General features: G+C 36.3%; 2 protein-coding genes across 8 annotated transcripts in view; one reads left to right on the plus strand and one right to left on the minus strand.

Moving 5' to 3' along the window:
* Nucleotides 1–25223, minus strand: part of slif (cationic amino acid transporter slimfast) — a 638367-nt gene that overhangs the window by 226876 nt on the left and 386268 nt on the right. For 3 of the 4 annotated variants that reach the window (XM_081740111.1, XM_081740110.1, XM_081740109.1), the window contains 3 exons: nt 18353–18481; nt 17872–18027; nt 1307–1411 (listed from right to left, as the gene is read on the minus strand). In XM_081740111.1, the coding sequence (XP_081596237.1) occupies nt 1307–1411; nt 17872–18027; nt 18353–18481 (390 nt within the window). The remainder of the gene's footprint in view (nt 1–1306; nt 1412–17871; nt 18028–18352; nt 18482–25223) is intronic. The other variant, XM_081740112.1, reaches the window with a different exon arrangement.
* Nucleotides 1–25223, plus strand: part of LOC145671225 (uncharacterized) — a 315575-nt gene that overhangs the window by 54198 nt on the left and 236154 nt on the right. The gene's annotated exons all lie outside the window — the stretch shown is intronic.

Raw genomic sequence — 25223 nt, forward strand, 5'->3', positions numbered from 1 at the left:
TGTACCTGACCCCCCTTTATCTCTCCTTCCCAGAAGATGGAACAAGAAAAGTTCAGAAAACTAATTACTTTATGAATTAAGATAATTTATAATGTTTACATAATACTGAACAAAACTTTTGGCTTCTACATATTTTAAGTGTTAGGTAAATGTCTGGGACTTGTCTTAAGAAAGAACACAGGAAACACGACGTTATTTAATTACAATGGATGTAAAATGATTAGATGTCAAAATAAAATGACAGTGATTATATTAGCACTTTTTGTTCAAGGCTCTAAGCTTTCAAATCGCAAATATAATGCAGAGTCAAAAGAATAAAGCACGAGCGAGAAGAAACACCAGAGACAAGACAATGAACCGTGAAACAACCAAATATCTAGTGTTCTCTATTTTTCATCTATACTCATTGAAAAATATCTGGAGGTTCAAACGGTTGGTCTGTGCTTCTAATATGTTCTTTGTTTAAATCTAACATGTAAGTATATATTTTGATTTTCACACACCCACGTTGGTTTCTTTATGCACATTTAGCTGAGTTTACCCTGAAACAGATCCTTTTCAAAGTATAACTATGGAATTAATTTAGCTCACGGAGCTTAGCCGGTACCTCAGTTACAGTAACTAATGTTCACCGGTTATATTATAGCAACATTTTAATAGATTCATGGTATAAATTCATTCAAGTGGTGTTGAACCATGTTGAGATTGCGCTGCTTACCACGTAAATATTTCTTGTTTGAAACAAAGCAGCGTATTTTAACAGTTAAATATTGTATCCATACTATACAGATTTATATAACTTAGTTGCAAAAATGTGTAAATTAATAGTAGTGTTACGATGAGCCCTAATATATATACATTTGTGCGTAGTATGGAACTCCCTCGTGGCTATATGGTTAGTGCACGCGTCTTCAATGCAGGAGACCCGGATTCGATTTCTGGTGGGAGCTCATATGGTCGAGTTGATTTTGAGTTTAACGTCCCGTTCAACAGCGAGACTATATGAGACGTGCACCTACTGATTAACGTGGAATCAGAACCACATGAGCTCCCGCCGGGAATCGAACCCGGGTCTCCCACGCCAAAGGCGCATATGCTAACCATGAAGGAGTTCTCATATGGTTCGTTAAGGTGCAGGTCCAGGTCTCAAAGATTAAGTGCTAAACGGGACATTGAACTCTAAATCAGCCAATCAATTTACACAATATGAAGCACAACCCCTTAAAATTTTCCTAGATTTTATAATCAACACTTTAATTATACTTCGAAATAGCATTATTTCAAATATAGGTTTAGTAATGCTTACCGACAATAGATCCAGCTACAATCACAATTAATATAGTTATTAAATTTAAGGCTGTAAATATATTATTCAATACTGTGGATTCCTTTACACCAGCTGACAGTAACACTGTTTAGAAGGAAGAGAAAAACATTTAAACATAGTATCTTACACAATAAAAAGTGATATTTTCATTTATTATATGATTTGACTAGCAATTATGTAATCTAAATAACTATAAAATATACCCATATCTTTGTTTCAATATGAATAAAAGTTAACGAAAGTAACAAAAGTAGGTAACTTTGTAATATGCCTTGTCATTGAAAGATATAAAGTAGTTACATTTCATAACAAAATGCAATATTTCAATTATTTTTAAGCAGCACGAATAAGCCATTTTAAGTTCAAATATACTAGTTATATCATATGTAAACCAGTTCCTCGGAAATTTTCTGACTAGCTGTACAATTCATTAACTTCAAATATCACTTTATCAAATATTAGTTTAACAATCAGTTCCTAAACTTTATGATATGCAATATACTATTTCTCGTACTCAATGAAGTTCAGATTATGTATATATATATATATATATATATATATATATATATATATATATATATATATATATATATATATATATATATATATATTTTATTTGTATTTTAAAATTAAAGCCTAACTAAAAGACGAAATGTTCCGTAGAGACTGCATTCTGAAAAGAAGATAAAATTACATTTGAATCAGCTATTACAAAATCCTATTTTCTCTTTTGAGTATGCTTTCATCTATACCTATGTATGTTTCGTATAAATGATCATGTTCATTTATATCCAAGAAGTTCTTGATTACATACATTTTACAGACTTCATAATACATCTAAAATAAATAAATAAATCCTGAATACACGATATATATATTAACGGAGTCAACTGTACTTTATTAATGAATTAACTTTATATTTTATTCGTGTTTGTGGTTCTCGTACTTTGACTTCGATAATTAATTACCTTTTCAGTTACAAAAATAATCAAAGTATTCCTTTAAGCTTAAAATTAATAATAATAATACGCTTTTATTTTATTTACAATAAAGTATAATATTCATAATTATGAAATTTTCGTGTACAGAGGTTTCCACTTAAACACTAAATCACCTGACTGAAGAAAATAACTAAATATAAAATAATTACAGAAAAGGCTGCTTTCTTTAAGATCAAATAAAGTAAAAATTACAGTTTTCCCTGCATGTAATTTATTTGAAGTAGGTGTTAGACCTAACAAAAATTGATACGATGTCTCAACAATTTCAAATGAATCAAGAGCTTAATAATACCATCATCTGTCTCCGCAAATATTAAATAAACTCTTTCACTCTATGGCCTAATGAACCTGGAGGTTCAATGCTGCGTTCACAAAAGCTCTCCATTGGCTTCTATCCTTAGCCAACCGGGTCCAATTTCTATTTTGTATCCCTATTTCTGCGAGATCCATCTTAATATTGTCCTCCCACCTGCGCCTAGGTTTTCCTAATGGCAGTTTTCCGATTGGATTTCCATTTAGAACTTTGAAAATGTTCCTACTTTCGTCCTGGCTACATGACCTGTTTATCTGAGCCTCCTAGATTTGATGACTAACAATGGTTGGTAAACAGTATAAATTATGTAGTTACTCGTTATGAAGTTTCCGCTATTCCCATTCATCTTGGGTCTGAATATTTGTCTTACGATAATGTTCTCAAACATTTTCACTGCGTTCTTCCCTCAGATTAAGCGTCCATGTTTCGCAATCATACAGAACAACCGGCATGATTATGGTTTTATATATTTTAAGCTTCAAATTCCTCGACAGAATTCGTGATGACAAACGGTTTTGAACTGAATAATAACACATATTCCCTTCTTTTAGTATACATTTAATTTCTTCATAATAGTCGGGAGGCAGAACACGTGGTTATTAGGTTTCGTTCAACCCGAGAGAGTAAAAGCACCCGGTGATCCTAAATCATCAAGTCCACTATCCTGATCATTTCTAGACCACCGGTCGCTTGATACGAGCAGAATTTCCCCCCGCATATCCCCTCCCCTTCTACTGAAGCTAAAAAAATTAGCGCTTCTAATAAAAGGCCATGTCTCTGAAACTAATCAAGATATTAATGAATTTCTTTTTCCGGTTTTATCTGTAGGGTGTGTTTTATGATTTTGTCTATTCATGCTTCGGATAAAGCCAACTGTTTTTCGGAAAATTTAACAAACATCAAAAACTGACATATTTTGTCCTTAATATTTTATTTTTTGCTCTGTATCTTCCCAATGAGACGATATATATATATATATATATATATATAATATATATATATATATATATATATATATATATATATATATATATATATAAATAAATAAAAGACATCCTTAACTAAATTTGTAGAGCATTAAATTATCTTTACAACGGTACCAATATTTTTCGATTTACTTCCAGAAGTAGTCGTACAGCGAGGTAAGTTTCAAGGCAAGTGCGCTTTGATTCGAATGATGATGCTCCGAATGGGACCGCTCACGTCAGTCAATAAAGGTTTTGTTTCCGAGATAAAGGCTGATTTTTTTTTTCCCAATATTTCAAGAACAATTGAAGACTCTCGCTCTTCTCCCTTCAACTCCCCTGCACTGTCATGATCGTTTCTAGATTTCCGGTCACTGGATACGACCGTGCGTTAAGGATTACAAAATTTTGAGATAAGTCGAGATGTCTTTTATAGTGATAAAAATCCATTTACAGTTGATATTCATGATGATACGTATTTTTCAATTCTATTAGTATGCGGTATTTCCATCGGTCGTTGAAACTAATTCCTTATTTCTTTAACAAAAATGTTTATCTTATAATGAAAAGGCAGAAAACATAAATAATATAAGAACATATGTAGAGATGTCTTAAGCGAGGGCAAACACCATTTATAGGTGATATACAGAGTGAGTGATAACATCGTTGTACACATGAAGGGTATTTCTAAAATAAAGAATGGCCTGTATTTCCTCAATGATCATTTTAAAAAATTATTTTGGAGAAGCATTTGTATGTAATTTATGAGAATATTACATCGAACTTCATTAAATACTTACTAAGGTGTGCTCACTTGATGTGGAGCATCAGAGTATCTTTCGTTGGTGAAAGTTGATCGGAGTTTTTACGACCGACCATATAAACACAGACAGCAGTGATCGAGAATTTTTGTGAGTCGGTGTAGAGATTCATCACAAATTCTTCTGCACGCGCTATCGACTCATCTTCCACATTACTAGATCCTAAGTTACTTAGCAAGTATGATATTTCTTAAAATATACATTTCATACTTTCTTTCTTCCAACTCCTGCGAACTGACTAGTGGTGTCGCTTCCAGTCAACATATGGATTGCTGGTAAGGAATAGCATATTTCATCGGTGAGCTAATTGAGAATTGTGCTAATGGGAATAAATTGTAATTTTATTGCTGTTGCAGTAGACATCCATATTTCTTCTGCCTTAATTGTTTCCAAAAAAAAAAAAAAAAAAAAAATGTATAAGGATAACAAGATCATGGGCGTCTTTGTAGTCAATTACCAGCTGCTTATAACCGTAGCTGGAAGCGTGGTATGCGTGAAGCATTATCCTCGTATCACCCTATTTATGATCAGATTTCAGAATGGCAAGTTCGTAAATCCACGTGAAGCAAGTTTGTAAATCCACCTGATGTAATAACTAACTGTTCTGTTAGTCTTTCGGTTTTACCTACTGAAGAGGGTGTGTAAGAGGGAGGAAGAAAAAGCAAAAACTCCTCCTGCATCACTACCCGTCAAAAGAAATAAGTGGGGAATCTAGCTCTAGATGATAGATACTAGGATCGGACGGCTGTCCTCTTTTCTAGAAAATCATCTTGCTGATTCCTTACTGTATAATTATGCTTTTACCTCAGAGACACTGGGATTGGGAAGGAGATTAGAAGAGTGATGGGAATACCTTCGTTACGACGTCTGGGCGTAAAGCTGTTACTCCAAGATGATCAAGACCGGTGTCCAAAGGCTCGGCTCCTTACTCTCCCAAATGCTGTAATCGTCAGCTGGTCTCGAACTGTTGTCGAAGTTCCCTCTTGTGAATCAGACTCTCGTCTACTAGTCAGATGCAACAGCCATCCGCCAGCTCGCAATCCAACTTCAGCACCAACCTCCCAAAGCGGAAGTCTCCAGTCCTATTTAAGGTCGGGCCCAGGGCTCGGCGACTATTACAGGTGAGCCAAGAATCGAGTCCCAGACGTCACGGGAGGTGTGGTATGAGGTAGTGGGAGGAGTCAGGAACGAGTCTCTCACACATTTATTACAAAAGGCAAAAACCATTACATAAATTAAATCACATTTACAAAGTGCTGATTCAGCAAAACACAGAAGAGCCGGTCGCTGGTCCTTGAGAGCATTAGTTTACATGTTCCTCGTTTCTTTCGACGTACTATAAACACAATATTGTAGCAAAGGTCCTTTCCCGAAATACACTAAATCTCTCAAGACAGAAACAGCACGCACAAAAATAGACAACCCACATCATTGTTCGCTGATAAATTTGATAAATACAGAATCAATCAATCAACGATAGATCGATCACTGACAGTCTTTAATATGGGAGCGAGCACAGATACACCAATCCCTTTACACTATAGAACCTAATCAGCTCTAAAGAAAGAAATGCTGCGAGGTCAGATTTTTTAAAGGCAAATCAATAAAATATTTCCACTGCTGAGTATGCGGACAATCTCGACTCAGTCAGTAAGTACTTGCTGTTCGCCTAAATCTTGACTCTCCTTTAATAGAACATGGACTGTTATGGTCGAGTAAACCATCAATTCGTGAGCACGTCCTGTTTAGAAAGTTCAGCACACATTTTACAAAAATATCCGCGAAATCACCACCAGTCAGTTCGCAGAAATTGGAAAAAGAAAGCATGGAATATATATTTTAAAAAATCATACTTGTTATGTAACTTAGGATCTGTAATGTGGATGATGAGATGATAGCACGTGCGGGAGAATTTGTGGTGAATCTACACAGATTCACAAAAATCTTCTATCAGTGCTGTCTGTGCTGATTTGGTTGGTCATAAAAAGGCAGATCATCTTCCACCAATGAAGGGTGCTCTAATAGTCTACACCAAGCGAGCACACCTTCAAACATACATTTGGCGACACGCCAGTGACTCGAATATTGACTCCCTTCAACCCGAACATTTTGGTTCGCAAACGACGAATGGAAAATTGGTGCCCAAATGGACCACTCAGGAATCTATACCTAAAAGTTGAGCAGAGTTAAAGTATTGTACATGTAAACATGTATGGGACACAAACAATTGCAAGTGTGTGCGGGCTTTAGCGGAGTGCATTAGAACCTGTAGCTGTAATTGTAACAAGCATTATGACTTAAATATAAAAACTTATTTACGCATCAGAAAATGATTCATCTAATGAGGATTCAAAAGACTAAAGAAATATGTAATTTTGCAAATATTTTGTGCAGATTTGGTGATAATGTAGAATATTATTATAGTTCTGCTTGTTTCCAGTAATTAGTAAGTATTTAATGAAGTTCGATATAATTGTCTTATAAATTACATCCAAATATAGTTATTGCGATTTCTCCAAAAACATTTTTTAAGTGACCATTGAGGAATTCTTGATTTTAGAAATACTCTTCAGGTGTACAACGATGTTATCACTCACTCTGTATATCACCTGTAAATGGTGTTTGCCCTCGCTTAAGATATCTTTACATATGTTCTTACATTATTTATATTTTCTGCTTTTCATTATGATAAGATAAACACTTTTGTTAAAGAAATAAGGAACTATTTTCAACGACCGATGGAAATACCGCATACTAATAGAATTGAGAAATACGAATCATCATGAATATCAACTGTAAATGGATTTTATCACTATAAAAGACATCTCTACTTATCTCAAAATTTTGTAATCCTTAACGCACCGTCGTATCCAGTGACCGGAGATCTAGAAACGATTATGACAGTGCAGGGGAGTTCAAGCGAGAAGAGCGAGAATTGTTCTTGAAATATTGGGGGGGGGGGGGGGATCAGCCTTTATCTCGGAAACAAAACCTTTATTGACTGACGTGAGCTGAAATTCAGTGGTCCCATTCGGAGCATCATCATTCGAATCACAGCGCACTTGCCTTCAAACTTACCTCGTTGTACGGCTACTTCTGGAAGTAAACTTGAAAATATTGGTACCGTTGGAAAGATAATTTAATGCTCCACAAATTTATGGATGAAGGATGTTTTTTCAATATCTCAACTCATTGAGGAGATACAGAGCAAAAAGAAAATATTAAGGACAAAATATGTCAGTTTTTAATGTTTGTGTTAAATTTTTCGAAAAACAGTTGGCTCTATCCGAAGCATGAATAGACAAAATCATAAAAACACACCCTACAGATAAAACCGGAGAAAGAAATTCATTAATATCTTGATTAGTTTCATAGACATGGCCTTTTATTAGAAGCGCTATTTTTTTTTTTTAGCTTCAGTAGAGGGGGAAGGGGTAAGCGGGGGAAAATTCTGCTCGTATCAAGCGACCGGCGGTCTAGAAATGATCAGGACAGTGGACTTGATGATTTAGGACCACCGGGTGCTTTTACTCTCTCGGGTTGATCCAACTCCTTATTTTAAAGACTTTTCCAGATTCTGCCTCCAGACTATAATTTTGATCTATTAATATTGATCCTAGATATCTGAAACTATCCACTATTTTTCAAAAGTATTGTTTGAAATTTAACGCATCCATAATTTGCAGTATTACGATCTCGACGGACTTCCATGTATTTAGTTTTCTCTGCATTTATTTCTAAAGCCATGTCCCTGAAAGCGTTTAATAAGACCTCTGCATTTCTTTCTATTGTTGTTCTATCGTCCCTTATTAACAGTCTCGGACTGGGGCGTATAGGGTCCCGTCAAGAGCCTCACAAAATATACTAACAAGCAGAGGATACGATATCTGGACTCGAGTTGCGCAACAAGAATTATATATTCTTAAGATCATCAAGTAGTTAGTTCAGGGATGCAAATAATTACTCGTCCATTCGCCCGGGGCGAGTGGTTCATCGGTGCGGGTGAGTTTGTAATATCACTATTATTTATTTCAAAGAAATGTAAGTAAATGATTTCTATTGTGGGATGTGGGCTAGTAGTTGTTTTTTCCTTGGGCTAATAACATTTGTTGGTTATTTGCATTCCTGAGTTAGTTAATTACCAAGTTATTAGCTGCAGTCCGCCAATAGGGAAAAAGTGATGGGACTTCAAAGGTAACATGGGGGTCTATGACAAACACAAGAAAGAAAGTGTTTCTCCCCTCTCTCCTTGGCATTTGAATAGCAATCTCACCTTTTCAAATACAATGTTCAAGCCACACAGTTGATGTGGAGAGTAGAAATGATCGAATGATCCAAACAAAAGCAGTTTGTACAATGTGCATATCTTACAATACCCATCGACTCGCAGTGATAACACAATTCAGTAGTAAGGGAGTTGAAGCAGTATTGAATGGTTGTCTGGAATGTTTCCGGTTCGATGTTCAGGTATCCCGTATTGTAGAAAGCAAATCGAACCATACTGCGGAACACGGGAGCACATAACTGATACAGCGTAAACGATTGGAGATTCAAGAACTTACTACGGCACCAGGTGTTCGTTTCCTAGGAAAGTACGATTGTGTCAGTGACGAACTAGACAAAGTTCTTGTAAGGACGGAAAAAAGTACAAGTCCCCGGACTGCACTAATCCTGTGCATCCAGCTGGGATCAATTTCTTTCGCGAATGTGACATTCTTAGGAACAAATTTGTCGGCAAGCTCGTCGTCCTTGTCGTTATTGTAAGATGTGCACATTGTACAAACTGCTTTTGTTAATATCATTCGATCCTTTTTACTCTCTACATTAACTGTGAGGCTTGCACATGTCATTTGAATCGGTATCTCACCTTCCCAAATACGTAGGAGATGGGAGAAATTTCTTACGTTTGCTATAGACCCCCATGGTATCTTTGCATCCCATCACTTTTTTCCCCTATTGGTGGACTGCAGTTAATAACTTGGTAATTAACGAACTACTGGGTGCTCTTTAAGGATATATAACTCTTATTACGCAGCTCGAGTCCTGATATAGTATCCTTTGCTTGTAAGTTTCATCTTAATTTGATGCGATTGGGGGAGGCGGATTTTCTTCATAAAGCTGTCAGCTTCATTTACGCGTGGTAATGGTGCCTCAGTGTGGGGACCTGTTCTGTTTCTTCATGGTGTTACAATAAATGATTAACAGAGGGACCCAACAGGACTATAAAGGTCAGCCTCATTTCGGCATTCATGAGGCCCAGTACACATTTAGACATTATGATACATCATGAGTCCCCTTCTTCATATTGTTGAAATATATTCTTACTAGGCCACAAACAAAGTGCCCCAAACAGAACTTTATAATACTGTTAGTTTCACTCCAAATGAGACCAAGATTACATTCAATGCTGGGGGAGGCCACGGAACTGTGGGAACGAACAAACTACAACGAGTAACTATGCTCCAACACAAAAGACATGTCTTGTCTTACTTACCATGTTATTCAATGTTCATTATTATATATATTTAGAGAGGCCCTGCCCTCCTGCCCTGGTCAGTCCGAGTCTGCCTATTAAATTCACATCAGCATACACCACAACCTGGTGAATACTATTCAGCTCTAGACCTAGATATTTGATTTTCCTTCTAGCGTACTCCAGGACAAAGTTGAATAATAACGGCGACAGCGCATCTCCTTGTTTCAGGTCATTCTCGACCTGAAAGCTCATGGACAATAATTTTCCTACCCGGACTTTACTTTGGAATTTATTTAAATCTATCTTAATTAATCTAACTAGCTTTCTCGGTATTCCAAATTCTGTAAGAATGTTATACAACGTTTCTCTCCTGAGCCGTAAGCTTTTCTAAAATCAATAAATAATCGATGTACCGGGGTATCGTATTCCCACTTCTTTTAAAGTATTTTTCGGGTGGTAAATATCTGGTTAATAGTTGATCGATTTCATGTAAATCCGCAATGATAATCTCCAGTAATTTCATCTGCGTATGGGGTCAATCATGCTAATGGAATGTTTGAGAGTATTATATAGGATGTTGACAGAAGAGAAATACCTCGATAATTATTACAAATCAGTTTCGTCGCCTTTCTTGTGAATTCGCACAATGACTGATTTCTTCCACTCTTGTGGTAATTCCTCCATGTTCCAGATAAGGAGCACTGGCGCAAATCCCGGGGGACATATCCCCCAATATTGGACATGTCACCAATAATCTGACGTGAAAAGTGCTTTTGGGGATAAGTGTGATGATTTGTGTCCGACTGCCACAAAGGAATTTAAGACGAAATTGATTTCTCTTGGCTTTTCCATTTTTAAAAAAGAATCTTATTCTGTAACATTTCAAACTGAATCTCTTGCTGTAGTGCGTTTAGTAGTCTCCTTAATATGTATTAATTCCACTTCCGCTACCTGGGCACAAATTGCAATAAATGCCAGAGGAGGATATGCCCCTCTCCTCATGCTGGAAAGTTGTCTCAGCTGTAGGTAGGGCCAAGGGCGCCGATCCTGGGGGCCCGAGCCCACCCAAAGCTCATGTAGGCCATCCTGTTCTTTTAATAAATGTGCATTTTATGTGTATTGTTATATGTATATTTTATGAATGGGCCCCCCAAAGTTACAGAGAAATCGGCGCCCTTGGGTAGGGCACAAATTCCGGAGAAATGTCCCCCTCAACATTGAAACTGGAGGCTCTCCCAATAATCCGGTTTAGAAAGTGCTTTTTGCAGGTAAGTGTGATGATTTGTATCCGACTGCCATAAAGGAAATTGAGATGAATTTTTTTTTTTTTTTTTTTTTTGGCTTTTCCATTTTTAATAAACATGAAGGTGTGCGACTGTGCGTGACACAACCTGATGTGAAATCTTATCTCCTCCTCTCGCCTAGGCCCTAGCATACGAAGAGTATATACACTATCCAATGTCAGTAGAACCCATCTTTTCAGTAAATGAGCATTTCATCTATTTGTAGTATCAGCCTAGGCATCTATTCATGCTTCGTAAGCTAACTCTATGGCCTATGGAACCCGGATGTTTAATGCCGCGTTCACAAAAGATCTCCACTGACTTCTATCCTTAGCCAAGTGGATCCAGTTTCTACTTCGTATTCCTATTTCTGCGATATCCATCTTAATATTGTTCTCCCATCTGCGCCTTGGTCTTCCTAATGGTCGTTTTCGAATTGGTCTTCCAGTCAAGACTTTGAAAGCGTTTCTACTTTCTTTCATTCTAGCTACATGACCTGCCCACCTAAGCCTCCTAGACTTGACGACCCTAACAATGTTGGGTAAACCGTATAAATTATGTAGTTCCTCGTCGTGAAGTTTCAGCCATTCCCCATTTTCGTTCCTCTTGGGTCCGAATATTCGTCTGAGCATCTTGTTCTCAAATACTTTCAGTCTATGTTTTTCCCTCAGAGTAAAGCGACTACGTTTCGAAACCATACAGAACAACAGGCATGATTATCCTTTTATATATATATTAAGCTTCAAATTCCTCGACAGAATTCGCGACAAGAGATTTTGAACTGAATAATAACACGAATTCTTTGCTTCTAGTCAACATTTAATTTCTTCGTGAATATGATTTTCGTTTGTTAATATTGATCCTTGATATTTGAAAGTATCCACTTTATCAAAAGTGTTATATAATATTTTAACGCATTCATAATTTGCCGTATTACGGTCCCGACGCACTTCCATGTATTTAGTTTTCTCTGCATTTACTTCTAAACCCAAGTCCCTGCAAGCGTTTAATAAGATCTCTGCATTTCTTTCTATTATTCTCCTATCATCCCCTATTAAATTTACTTCATCAGCGTACGCCATAACCTGGTGAACACTGTTTAACTCTAGACCCTGGTTGCTATCTTTGATTTTCCTCATAACGTATTCCAGGACAAAGTTGAATAATAATGGCGACAACGCATCTCCTTGTTTCAGGCCTGTAAAAGCTCGTGGACCAAAAAAAAAAAAAAAAAAAAAAAATCCTGCCCGGACTTAACTTGGGATTCATTTAAACATGCCTTCATTAATCGAATTAGCTTTTTCGGTATTTCAAATTCTGTAAGAACGTTGTACAATGTTTCTCTCCTAACCGAGTCGTAAGCCTTTCTAAAATCATTAAATAGTTGATGTACCGGGGTATTCTATTCCCACTTTTTTTCGAGTATTTGGGGAATGGTAAATATCTGATCGATAGTTGATCGATTTCGTCTAAATCCGCACTGATAATCCCCAATAATTTCATCTGCCTATGGGGTCAATCTTGCTAATAGAGTTTGAAAGGATTTTATAGGATGTTGACAGAAGAGAGAGGCCTCGATAATGATTACAGTCAGTTTTGTCGCCTTTCTTGTTTATTGGAACAATGATTGTTCTTTCCACTCTTGTGGTAATTCTTCCTTGTTCCAGATAAGGAGATGCGTTCCAGTTTGCATATCTTGTTTCACAAGTTTTCGCCTCCAGCTAAAATTAGCTCAGCCGGAATTTAGTCTTCACCCGGAGATTTGTGTTTCATTAATTTCTTTATAGCGATTTCTACTTCTATTTGGTTGGGTTTTGGAATATACGGTTCTGCGGTGTGTATCTCCCTTTCTTCACGCACATTAGTCTTTGGCTGCGTGACAAGCAAATCGTCAAAGAAATCTTTCCATCTATTTAAAATGTTATCTGTATCAGTGAGAACTGTTCCATCAGCTTTCCTTAATATATAAGAACGAGGTTGATAGCCTTTCTTAAATTCGTTGGTCCCTTATACATGTCCCATATGTTTTTATTTTTACTATTACCTTCAAGTTCCTTAATTTTAGCTTTCAAAATATCGCGTTTCTTTGTTCTAAAAGTTTTGGAAGTTTCCCGCATGATGTCTACGAAATTTTGTGTAGTCATTTCATTCGGATTTTGTAGCCAACGTAATTTTGCCTGTTTGCTCTTCTCTGCTAATTTAATGCATTACAGGTCGAACCAAGGTTTGTTCCTACGTATTTCCGCCTGTCCCAATTTTTCTTTTGAGAGAGGATGCTTCCTAAGCAAAGAAAAGAATTAAATTGCTGGAATATTTTTCTCCATAATCTTAAGGTTACATCTGTTAACTAAAGAGCATATGACGCGTCAGATTTCTATAACGATTCCTGTAATGCTATTGAGATTATCATTTTGCTTAAATAAGAGTATTGTTGCGTCATACATCATTGATATTGTATCATCATAGTTTTGGGGAAGTCATTATTTATATTATTATAAATCAATTTTAACGTGGATCATTGTGGATGCCTAATTAGAAACATAGCAATTATAAATATGCATGTTTTCAGATTTCAGAATGTGTTCACGGCAGTGATTTGTAATACTGATATGTACTACTACTTCATCTACATCGCCTAATATATAATATAATCTACAACAGTTCACCTAAGAAATTAGATTCATCTACCGTAATATAAGTTTCATCTCCCTTCCCTAGAATAAGCCACAAATCTGCCCACCTCCCAATGTTGAACACAACCAATGGCGTATTTAGGATTTTGTTTCGAGGGGCTATGCCCAATACAAGGAAGGAAGTGGGCAATTGTCCACCTGAGTATGAAAATAAAATATATTTTAATTTATGCATAAATTGAAGTTATAATGGCAAGAATTGCAGACCGATAAATCCTTTATGATATGATACAAAAATTTAGGAGTGAATCTAGCCCTGTATTCTATTCAAACAAGAAAAAGGACATCCTCTTGGCCTACCTAATTTCCCGGACTAATTATTCCCCCGTTTTGATTTCCTTTAATTCAAACATTTCCTTATTTTAAAAATAACTAAACTATATAATTTTTCCTTTGTTATAATAACTAAAGTCTTGTCATGTTGATATCCGTGCAAGTTGGTGTGGGACACCAGTTTTGCTGAACTCCTCCTCTTAGTTTTGGTGATACTGACGACGGCCGACTTGAATCACAACTGACAACGGTCGAAAGTATGATAGGCGAAACGAAAGAAAATATCAAGAAAAAGAAACAGAAAAGTAGAAATGATGAAAAAAATCGCAGTTCTTACGTGGAATGAAATTTGACAAATACAGTATTATTTCAGAACAAAGAGCACAAGAAAATGGAGAGTCAATGACCTTCTTAGAAATGGTACAAAGGATTATTGTTGTACGTGGAATGCGAAAAACTAACAAATTTATTTCGGATGAAGCTTGAGCCCGACAGCCCCATAAATATGCCACTGAAGACAATTCTGCCCCTAATCCTCCACAGCATTGTCTTTCAACTTTATAAATATTTTGAGCATCGCTTTCATCCCATATATATAAAATGGGAAAGGTCTTACCCGTCCCCCCAATGTTGAAGAGAGATTTGCGCCGATGATAAGGAGAATGAATTTTGCATCTTGTTCCACAATTTTTCGCCTCCAGCTAAAGTTAACTCAGCCGGAATTTCGTCTACTTCCGGAGATGATGTGTTTCTTTAATTTCTTTATAGCGATTTCTACTTCTATTTGGTTAGGCTTTGGAATATATGGTTCTGCTGTGTGTATTTCACTTTCTTTACTAACATTAATTTTCGACTGCCTGTTAAGGCAGCATACTACTAAATATTTTTCAAAAGCTAACAATTTTTCTTTTGCCTGTTTTTCGTAAATGAAAAGAGATAATAAAAGGTAACTTACCACAATAATAGATAATGTTATTCTACACCCGAAAATATGAATCGGAAGAATATTCAGTGTTGCCACCCATAGAAATTACAGTGTGATCAAAATTTGAATTACCCAAAAATCTAGATTAAGGCAGCGACTAGGAAAATGAACTCAACAAGCAACACAAATAACATACGTCACCAATTACCGTTAACTACTTTTCAAATAATATTTGTGTTTATTTTGTAATAACTTACACAAGTTTTTACAAAATAAATAAGTCATTAGAAAATAAATACAAATATTATCTAAAAAGTAGTTAACAAGGGTCACAGATAACATAAGTCATCAGTTACTGTTGAGTTCATTTTTCTAGTCATTGCCTTAATCTAGATTTTTGGGTCAATTCAAATTTTGGTCACACTGTAATTTCTATGGATGGCAACACTGATTATTTTTCCGATTCGTATTTTCGTGTGTAGAATAACATTATATATTGTTGTGTTAAGTTACCTTTCATTATCTCTTTTTGCATACGAAAAACAGGCAAAAGAAAAATTGCTAGCTTTTGAAAAATATTTAGTAGTCGGTTCCCTTAAGCGAATCGCCAAAGAAACCTTTCCATCTATTTAAGATGCTATCTGTATCAGTGAGAACTGTTCCGTCGGCTTTCTTTAATATATACGCGCGAGGCTGATAGTCTTTCTTAAATTTGTTGATCTCCTTATACATGTCCCGAATGTTTTTGTTTTTACTATTATCTCCAAGTTCCTTAATTTTAGATTTCAAAAAATCGCGTTTCTTTGTTCTAAAAGTTTTGGATGTTTCCCGCCTGATGTTTACGAAATTTTGTGTAGTTATTTCGTTCGGATTTTGTAGCCAATATCATTTTTCGTGTACTCTTCTCTGCTAGTTTAGTGCACTCCTGGTCGACCCATGATTTGTTCCTACATATTTCCGCGTGTCCCCAATTTTTCTTTTGCTGAAATTTTAATGTTCTCTGATTTCTGCCCAAGTATCCTCAACACTAGTGCACTCTGAACCTTCTAAAACCGAGAATTTATTCGAGACATCACCCTCTCTCACCTCGCTCTTCTCTAATTTCTTTAAATTAAATCTTTCCGTTTTCAGACATTGGATATTTCCTTTATTCAGCGATAATCTCTCTTATTATGGTTGTTACCAGGTAGTAATCAGTGTCGCAGTCAGCTCATCTAAATGACTGAACGTTAGTTATGCTAGACTGTCTTCTTCTATCTACTAAAACGTAATCTATTTGATTTTTTTTTTTCGTCTGGTGAGGTCCTAGTATATTTATGAACGTTGCGGCATGGGAATTTTGTACTATTCACGATAAGGTTTTGAGATGTTGCAAAGTTCACGAGTCTAACACCGTTGTCATTACTTTTCTTATGCAGACTTTCATTTCCTATAATCGGTTTGAAAATATCCTCTCGTTCTGTCTTTGCGTAATAGAATACAAAGTAAAGTTATTTCAAATAATTATATTGATGCTCATAAATAAAAATATGTTATATTTATATTTCTACAAATACAGCTAAACAGTTTGTGAAAGATGGTTAGTGCACTAGGTTTGCTGCATGGATATAGTCCAGCTGATATTTCCCATTCAAATAGGGTACTATTGAAAGGCTTCATCAATGATCAAAGTTAACAGATATTCTTCAAGCACCAAAGAAATTAGAAGAGCAATATCAGAGAAGAAAGTCAGCCATGTAATCGGACAGGGTTTAATACAATTTTGCAGGGAATGTTTGTTTAAACAATCTTAATTTCTTTAAATTTTAACAATAGTAGTACAGAGCGACAGTGTTGTGTTTACCTGAGTAGTTAAGAAGCTTAATAATTCATGGATTCGTATGTTGGAACAGAATTTTAATATTGATATAGTATTGTAAGGCAATTGACGACCTGAGGTATACCATGCCTAGTTGCGCTAGAAGCTAATGCGCTGACTATATATTATGCAGTTAAACGTGCATCATCTGGACACCCATAATCTACATAATCTTTCATGTATGTAGCTCCAGAAAATAATTCATTTAAAAGGAATTTTAGATGGAACAGAAGTGGTTACAGCTAGTACATAGGATAGATAAGAGTTTAGATTTAACAATTTCCTTGTGGAGCTTTCAATTATTCATATAATAAATTACAACTTGAATAAGCCTCTGAAGTTTCTATCGGTACACTTGCATTAATGTATCCGCCATTTACGTTGAACAGTCGTGCCGTTTCTTCCAAAATACCTCATACTCACGAGGTATAAAATGGAAAGCGTTTATGACCGATATTAACCCTTTGACTGAATTATTCGCATGAGACACATGCATCCCGTTGGTAAACATCGCCGGGAATTTGTTTTCAGAAAATTCTTTTTTTAAAAAAAAATACATGCTGTTCTCCTATCGAGTCAGATGTGACCAAAAGACTGTTTAGTTTCCAAAACTGTGTACAGATGTCAGACTAACGCACATTAAAGGAGTCGTACATATAAAAAAAAAAATGCTCACATTAAAACAAAATTGTAGTCAAAGGGTTAAACGAAAACTCTTAATCCATATTAGCTGTATCGACTCCTGCTCCCTTCTAACGACAGGAAATTACGAAGGCATCAAGTATTCCTTCAAATTTGTGAGACTAGAATCTTATGAGCCTACTTTGCAAAAAATGTGATACTTTACGATCTTAAACCATTAAAAAATAAAGTAATACAATAAATACATACATTATTTTTTAAAATTGATGTGAAGAATGAAGGTTTACTTCCCACCTGTTAGTAAGAGAATCATTCCAAACGAAAAGAAGTCTGGATAATCCGACAGAAATTCTGCGTTTATAGGCATCGCTGACCTGAAAGCATCCCTCATAGTATTGTTCGCAAGGGAGTCAATGTAACCACTCAATCCTCGGGCCACACTTGCTGTACCTGAAAAGAAAAGGAAAAACAGAAAGAAATTTTATCTGAGACCCTATATATATTAAAAACTGATTCTATTGTATTTTCAGTTGGAAAGAAGTCCGACTGCTAAAGTTGATTATATGCATTATTCACTCTTAGCTGCTAGACAGCAAATTATGACGATTTAGTTGTTATAAAGCAAATTCCTTAAATCCGAATGCATAAATTAAAGGTATGTAGTTAGTTCTGCAACATTTGGCAAATTTGGAAACAGTTTTCCGTAATAGTATTTATCTCTTGCAAACTTGTTGATTTGTTTTCTAATAAATATAAACAATTAAGAATGCTTTACCTATTACATATTCTAAAATAAGATTCCATCCAATAATAAATGCAACGAATTCACCAACACTGACATAGCTGTAAACATAAGCAGAACCAGCTCTTGGTACTCGGGATGCAAATTCAGCATAACATAGTCCTATAAATAAATAAATAAATAAGACAAGAACAATATTTTAGTATGGAAATCTTTATTTTCACAAAAGTTTGATTCAGTAAATATTATAATAAAACTAATAGCACATAAGTGAAGTGATTATGCAGATTTCACTGACACTAAAAATCTAATACAGTGAAATGAAATAATCTTTAGAACAAAATTAGTTCCTAGTTAGGAATAGCATGTTCTCTCTTATCTAGAGGTTCTGTCTTATCTATATATATATATCTTGGTACATTGCAGGGATTTTGCCTAGATTCGGATAGCAATCACTTCAACTGAATGCTCTATGGTTTCATAATTTATCCTGCCATTCTCAATAAACCAGACGGAGGAAACAAAGAGGAGACCGGAAACATGGGGCTGATAGAGGAAGTGGTGTACCAACATTTATTTATTCCACTTCTTCTACTTCCGTTTTTTGCTCTGTTTCTGTATAATTTCTCACAAGGAAAGGACATGGACGTGTCATCCGGACATCCGAATGAAACCTAGTCCATTCGATAAAGATATATTCATGCACAAAAAATTAGGTGCCATGGATAACGGAGCAAGTCCCTGGGCTCATTAACCCTGTTAGTATAAAGAAAATCGTAGACTCGTAGTGAAATAGCTATTGCATCAACACTGTTTCTTAGAAAGTCATGCTTTTAGTTCATTCTCTTCAGCACAAAACAAGCTTTCCAGAGGTGCTATGTATTTGAGCCCATAACGTACTTAAACAGGGAAAATTGGGAGAATGTCGGGAAAATTCCCTCCAGAAATCCCTCCCATCAACTTTGGCTCCCTCTGGAGTGGCCCCGGGTAAAAGCACAATCCAAATGTATCTCGAAAAATACTATAGGGAATAAGAAATGAGTGTACCAACTTTTGTTTTAATAGACGGAATAGGTATGAGGGGAAAAGTTGTATACCAATACGTTCTGTAAATACGAAACCGAACCTATAACCTGACCTATAAAGAGAACATAATTTAAAAAATATGAACGCAGTACTAATTATCCTGATAAAGAATTGTATCACATTCTCTGTAGAATGACGCAAGCGTTTTAATAGTTATCACGTATATTTTTCCGTGACATGTGGAGAGGGATATTGGGGAAAAGTCGAAAAAATGTCTTCAAAAATAGCCCTATTGTGAAGTTATGCACCCTCTAAAGCGACACCGGAGGCGGTAGGAGTCAGTGTGCGAATTAAAGAACATTTTAAAGGGGGGTAAAGTGCATATCTGAGAAATTTAGCATGGAGAAGTTCAAAACTTATGGGGGACATTTAATTCTTCAGAGGGGGTCGCACACTGGTAGGAGTACACAATTAAAATATACATCCAAAAATACTATGAGGTATATCTTTAAAACAAGAGAGATGATACAGTACGACACAGTAAGAACCGAATAGAGAATAAAAGGGCATGGGTGGGGTGCTGGTGGATAACGTGGGTTTATCCGAATACAACTGTAGTACAGTTGCTGTGCTACAGTTGCTTGCTTCATTCTACTGAGAATGTAGTACAAGTCTTGATATCAGAATATATAGTACTGCGTTTATATTTTTTATGTTATGCTTCCTTTATAGGTCAGGTCATAGGTTCGGATTTGTGTGTACAGACGTATTGGTTATACAACCTTTCCCCTCATACCTATTCCGTCTATTAAAACTAAACTCGGTACACTTATTTCTTATCACCTATAGTATTTTTCGAGATACACTTGGCCCCTTCTGGAGTGGCCCCGGGAAAAAGCACAAAATCCAAGGTTGATGTAAGGGATTTTTCGCGACATTCTCCCCATTTTTCCTGTTCAAGTACGTTATGGGCGCCAATACATAGCATCTTTGGAAAGCTTGTTTCATGCTGAAGAGAATGAACTATAAACCATGACTTTCCAATGAACACTGTTGATGCAATAGCTATTTAACTGCGAGTCTACGATTTTCTTTATCTAACAGGATTAATTGGCCCCGGGGACTTACTCCGTTGTCCATGACATCTTTCTGTGCATGAACATATCTTTGTTATGTTTATCGAATAGGCTAGGTTTGGTTCGGATGTCCTCATTACACGTTCATGTCCGTTCCTTGTCAGATTGTAAAACCTTGCTCCTTAGTCATATATCTGCTAGTTCAACATGACTGTAGTATACTTTTAAAATTTGTGTGCATTCTAATTTACACAGTCTTGAGAAGAACATATGAATGGTTGATTTGAATCAGGGATCATGTAACAAAGAATGATCATGTTTCAAGGGGAAAAAAAAGTGTCCAGGTTTGTATAAATGTCTAATTGTGCTGCTTTTAATACTAATTTCAGCATGCTGAATTCATCCGTAGTATTTTCAAACATATTTGTCCATGAGACCACGAGGAAAGTCATTTCAAAGTTGGTATCTTTGAAGTATCGCTAATATAACAAAAGTATCCATGCTCTGGTGCATTTCTAATTATGCTTTGTATGCTAAAGATGCTGAATCTAATAACACTATTTTTGAACATATCCGCACATTGGGTCACGGCAAAAATGACCTGAAATTCACGATAGGTATACATCGTACTAACTTTAGAGAAGAGAGCGTAATTAATAATTACAATTAGATTGTTATAGATACTAACTCAAACATTAGTTATTCACTCGAGAAAGATAGTTTCATGGAGAATACTTGGAAAGTTTTCTCCCTTACGATATTTATTTGAATTACATTGAAACAGAAAATCTCAGTTCGACCCAAGCAACAGCTATGCTCAGTAATGCATTTCATATGGTGTCATTGTTCTTTGTGATAAATTTTAACTTCTTTCACCTGTCAACATTGAGAAACTATCATGAAAAGTGTATTTAAAAAATAAATTTAAAAAGGTTCAACTTAGGTTCAACAATTAATTTTAAATGGTTTAACGTTTCCACACTTCGGTCATTTAATGAATACAAAATGAATACGAAGAAACTTTAGAAACACGGCTCAAGGCAAGTGCTATGTTCGAAATTTATTTCAAACAATTCAGTCGTTTTCCTGTGATTACAAGATACATCACGTCGATGTCATTTTTATCTACTGACAAATGTTACAGGAATTTGTCTCTTGGAAGTCGAATTTCCGATATCGCTAGGGCAAATGACGAATTGCTTTTAAGATATTATATATGTATTAAGATTGTATATATGTATTTTCATTTCCCTAGGAGTAGATTTTTCAGAAATACTCAGACATGTATTCCATTTAGGGCCGCGGTGGCTCAGTGGTAGAGCGTTCACCTCTGGTGCTTGGGGGTCCCGGGTTCGATCCCAGCCCCCGCCAAATGAACTTTGTGGTGGACAAACACCGTGTGCGTGGGTTTTCTCGGGGTTCTCCCGTTTCCTCCCACTTTCTTCATTCCACCATTTTCATTCATTACTCATAATCACCGTCTCCTTTAGCCTAACCGGCATAACTGTGGGACGTAAAACTCAAAGATTTCATTTTCATTTCATGTATTCCATTTAAACGTAAAATTTCCCCACCTCCCACTTAAAAACAAATTCTTTTATTTGACATATTCTAAGCAGATATTAGAAAATATAAATATTATTGAAGTATAGGATTACGAGATAAAGGAGAACCTAGAAATAACTCCTCTTCAAGATTTCAATAAGAAAGAAATGCTATTTCCCGATCAGGAACTTTCTCACTGAGAATCCAATACCCTAACGCAGCAACCCACAGCATCACAAGTGGTATTTTGGTACTATCAATATTATAGAAACAAGTGATTTTTTAAAACTGACATTTACATTGCATTAGAGTTCAGCAACTGCTACCCGAACAGTAACTGTTTAACAAGAAAGCACATGATCTGTTTTACACGGAGTGCTGCGGAGTAATTAAAACGTGTAGCCACCAACTGGAGAGTCTGGTTTAAATTCATGCTGTGAATGAGAAACTTCTATCCCTGTTCCAATGCGGTACCAAAGTTCACTAGCGTCATTAAAACCGGTACACTGTTTCAACGTAATAAAGAATTATTAATCATGCCACGCTTGGATGAAATTTTAATTGGTCTTCTTATACAAACATGAGAATGCTGAAACCAATGAAACTGCGTATAGAAATTTTCACGATCCTATTTTACAAGTCACCTTTGGAATTAATTATTCTTAGAAAATCAGTTTACAATGCCATGAAGTACGTCCGCATTGTAATAATATTATTATAGTATCTAAGCAATATTTTCAAATCTTCCTCTGGAAAATTACAAATAAAAGATGTTATGAGTATACACTACGTACGACCACTTATAACGTTTCTTGAAAATTACAGATTGATATGATTTGTAGGATTTTCTAATCGTAGAATATATTTGACTGTCATACATACACTAATTCTTGAAGGCTTAATAATATCTTTGAACTATTTTTACGCATAATTGTCTAATACTGTTGTAAACAGCTGACTTCTTTACACACACCGTCTGCATTGTGTTGACACAGAGTTCTCCACTAAGTGTTTTAGTGAAGTATATACTGTGACCAATTCACAGATTCCATACAGGCACCCAAAAACATCAACAAATAACCCTGTGGCTTATTTTTTTCTAGGCCCCGGGGGTGTAAGGTTCCGCATGTCTACAGGTCACGCAATAACCACGTGTGAACTACATGTGTTAATCATAAATAAAAACAAACAGATGACGGTCCCGAAGAGGAGTCGCCTACCATCGCCAACAGTCGGAAGGACGAGGATCACCGAAGGGAGCCGACACTACAGGACAAAATGGAAGTGCACGCCTCGACCAACATCAATTTCCACAGGTTGATCAAACCACCTAAAGCCCTAAGGCGCCAGGCAATTAGGTTACCCTACCCTCTCACGACACTTGGTCAATTGAGAGACACCTAATCCTAAAATTCTAAGACGCACGGTCATTGGGTTCCTTCTCTCTCTCTCTCACTCACTCACTCACGACACCCGGTCACCGAGGGAGACACCTAAATCATACAAAACTTAACCCCTTTGGTCATCGGGTTCCTACTACACTCTAACCTAAAGTATTTTAAGGAATCTATTGTGTGAGTGACAGGCGGAGTTAATATAGTACTGCCTCCTTTCAGAAACAAACACTTCATACAAAAAGAGATTTTCATCTACAAAGAAAATTAAATTCACACTCGAATCTTTCTCTGAAATAATCAACTTCTCTAATAACATCTCGATCTCACTGGTGAAAGAAGTCTTTGTTCGAATGTAACGATTTCAACACTAACACAAAGTACCAATTCTAATAAGCAAATTCTCTCGATTAAACTATGAATATTATGAAAATACTGGTATCAATATACACTGACCAGCAGTTGCACTGGTGGAACCTCTGCAGGGTGATTTCTGCAACTGTCTGCTGTCTCTAGTTCATGTGAAAAACTCATCGCGCGTCTACTGCTGCCTTGGGCTTTCTCTCTGTTAATGTGTGTGTGATGTATAAGACGAAGGACGTGAGTGCATTTGACAGTAGTCAAATCGTAGGGGCCAGACGATTGGGTGGCTTGATTTCGGAAGTGGCTGCGGCACTCGGATTTCCAAAGGTAACTGTGTCTAGGGTTGCCATTTATTAAAATTAGAAAAGCGGGGAAATACCGACCTGGGATCGTTCGGCCTTTTTTTTTTTTAATTTCTTTGTTAAATAACACTTCCAATGTACACTAGACTCTCGCTAATCCGGCATTCAATAGTCCAGCCTCTCGGTATTTCGGCCTACATCCAGCCTCTAGCCACTTAAGTGGAAATGATCCGCACGACAATGAATTATCGTGTGCAACAATGTTGTTAGTTAAATGTTAAACAATGCTATACTGTACATACTCATTAGAAATTGTGACATTCTTACAATGAAGTTCAGTACATACTATGGCTTCTAAAAGGAAACATATTAAGCTTGAGCTCTCGTACCAACATTGCTAGAAGTAAGAATTCGTGACACGTTTCATAGTGAGTGATACTACTGTATATGTACACACTAAACGACTAAATTTACTATGTATTTAATAATACACTGTCTTTGTATTTAATAAAGAACAGCCTGTATAGTCCCTATGTGTTCAAACTACCGACCCTCTCCTGAATAATCTGGCACTTCAGCGAATCCGGCACCCATATGTGCAAGGAATAGCCGGATTAGCGAGAGTCTAGTGTACTTTTCTAACAAAATTAAAGTGAAGCAAATTTAGTTTTTGCCTTTAATGTTTTATTAAGTTCAACAAATGTGAGCCTCGAGTTGCAAGTATTCTAGTAAGATATCTGTAATTATAAGGATATATGTAAGGCAAGTTTCCCAACAGGAAAAGCAAGTGATATATGGCAGATATTGTTCATACGGTTTTCTCTTTAAGAAACACAAAATAATCTGCGCACAGGCACTGGGTAAATAGCTCACACTCTGAGCCTGAGCGCGAGTCCATATTTAACTCAATGGCGATTGAGATTGACACAGATTTATCGGTTTATGTTGCATATAACAATACTTGATCAACAAAGTCGTCTTAGATTTTTCTCCAATCCAGAAAAGCAAGTGATTTTTCGTGATTAAAACATGATTAAGCGGGGGACGAATGTAGGACCTTAAAATCGGGTAGTACCCGCTAAAATCAGGTAATATGGCAACCTTAACTGTGTCAAGGGTATATCGTGCGTACCTGGCTTCCGGTAAAACCGCATCCGCACGGGTCAGGGGCATGCCGACGACAGGGGTAGCCGCTGAC

Source organism: Thermobia domestica, chromosome 15 (assembly GCF_964235325.1).
Source record: "Thermobia domestica chromosome 15, izTheDome1.hap1.1, whole genome shotgun sequence".
Lineage (NCBI taxonomy): Eukaryota > Metazoa > Arthropoda > Insecta > Zygentoma > Lepismatidae > Thermobia > Thermobia domestica.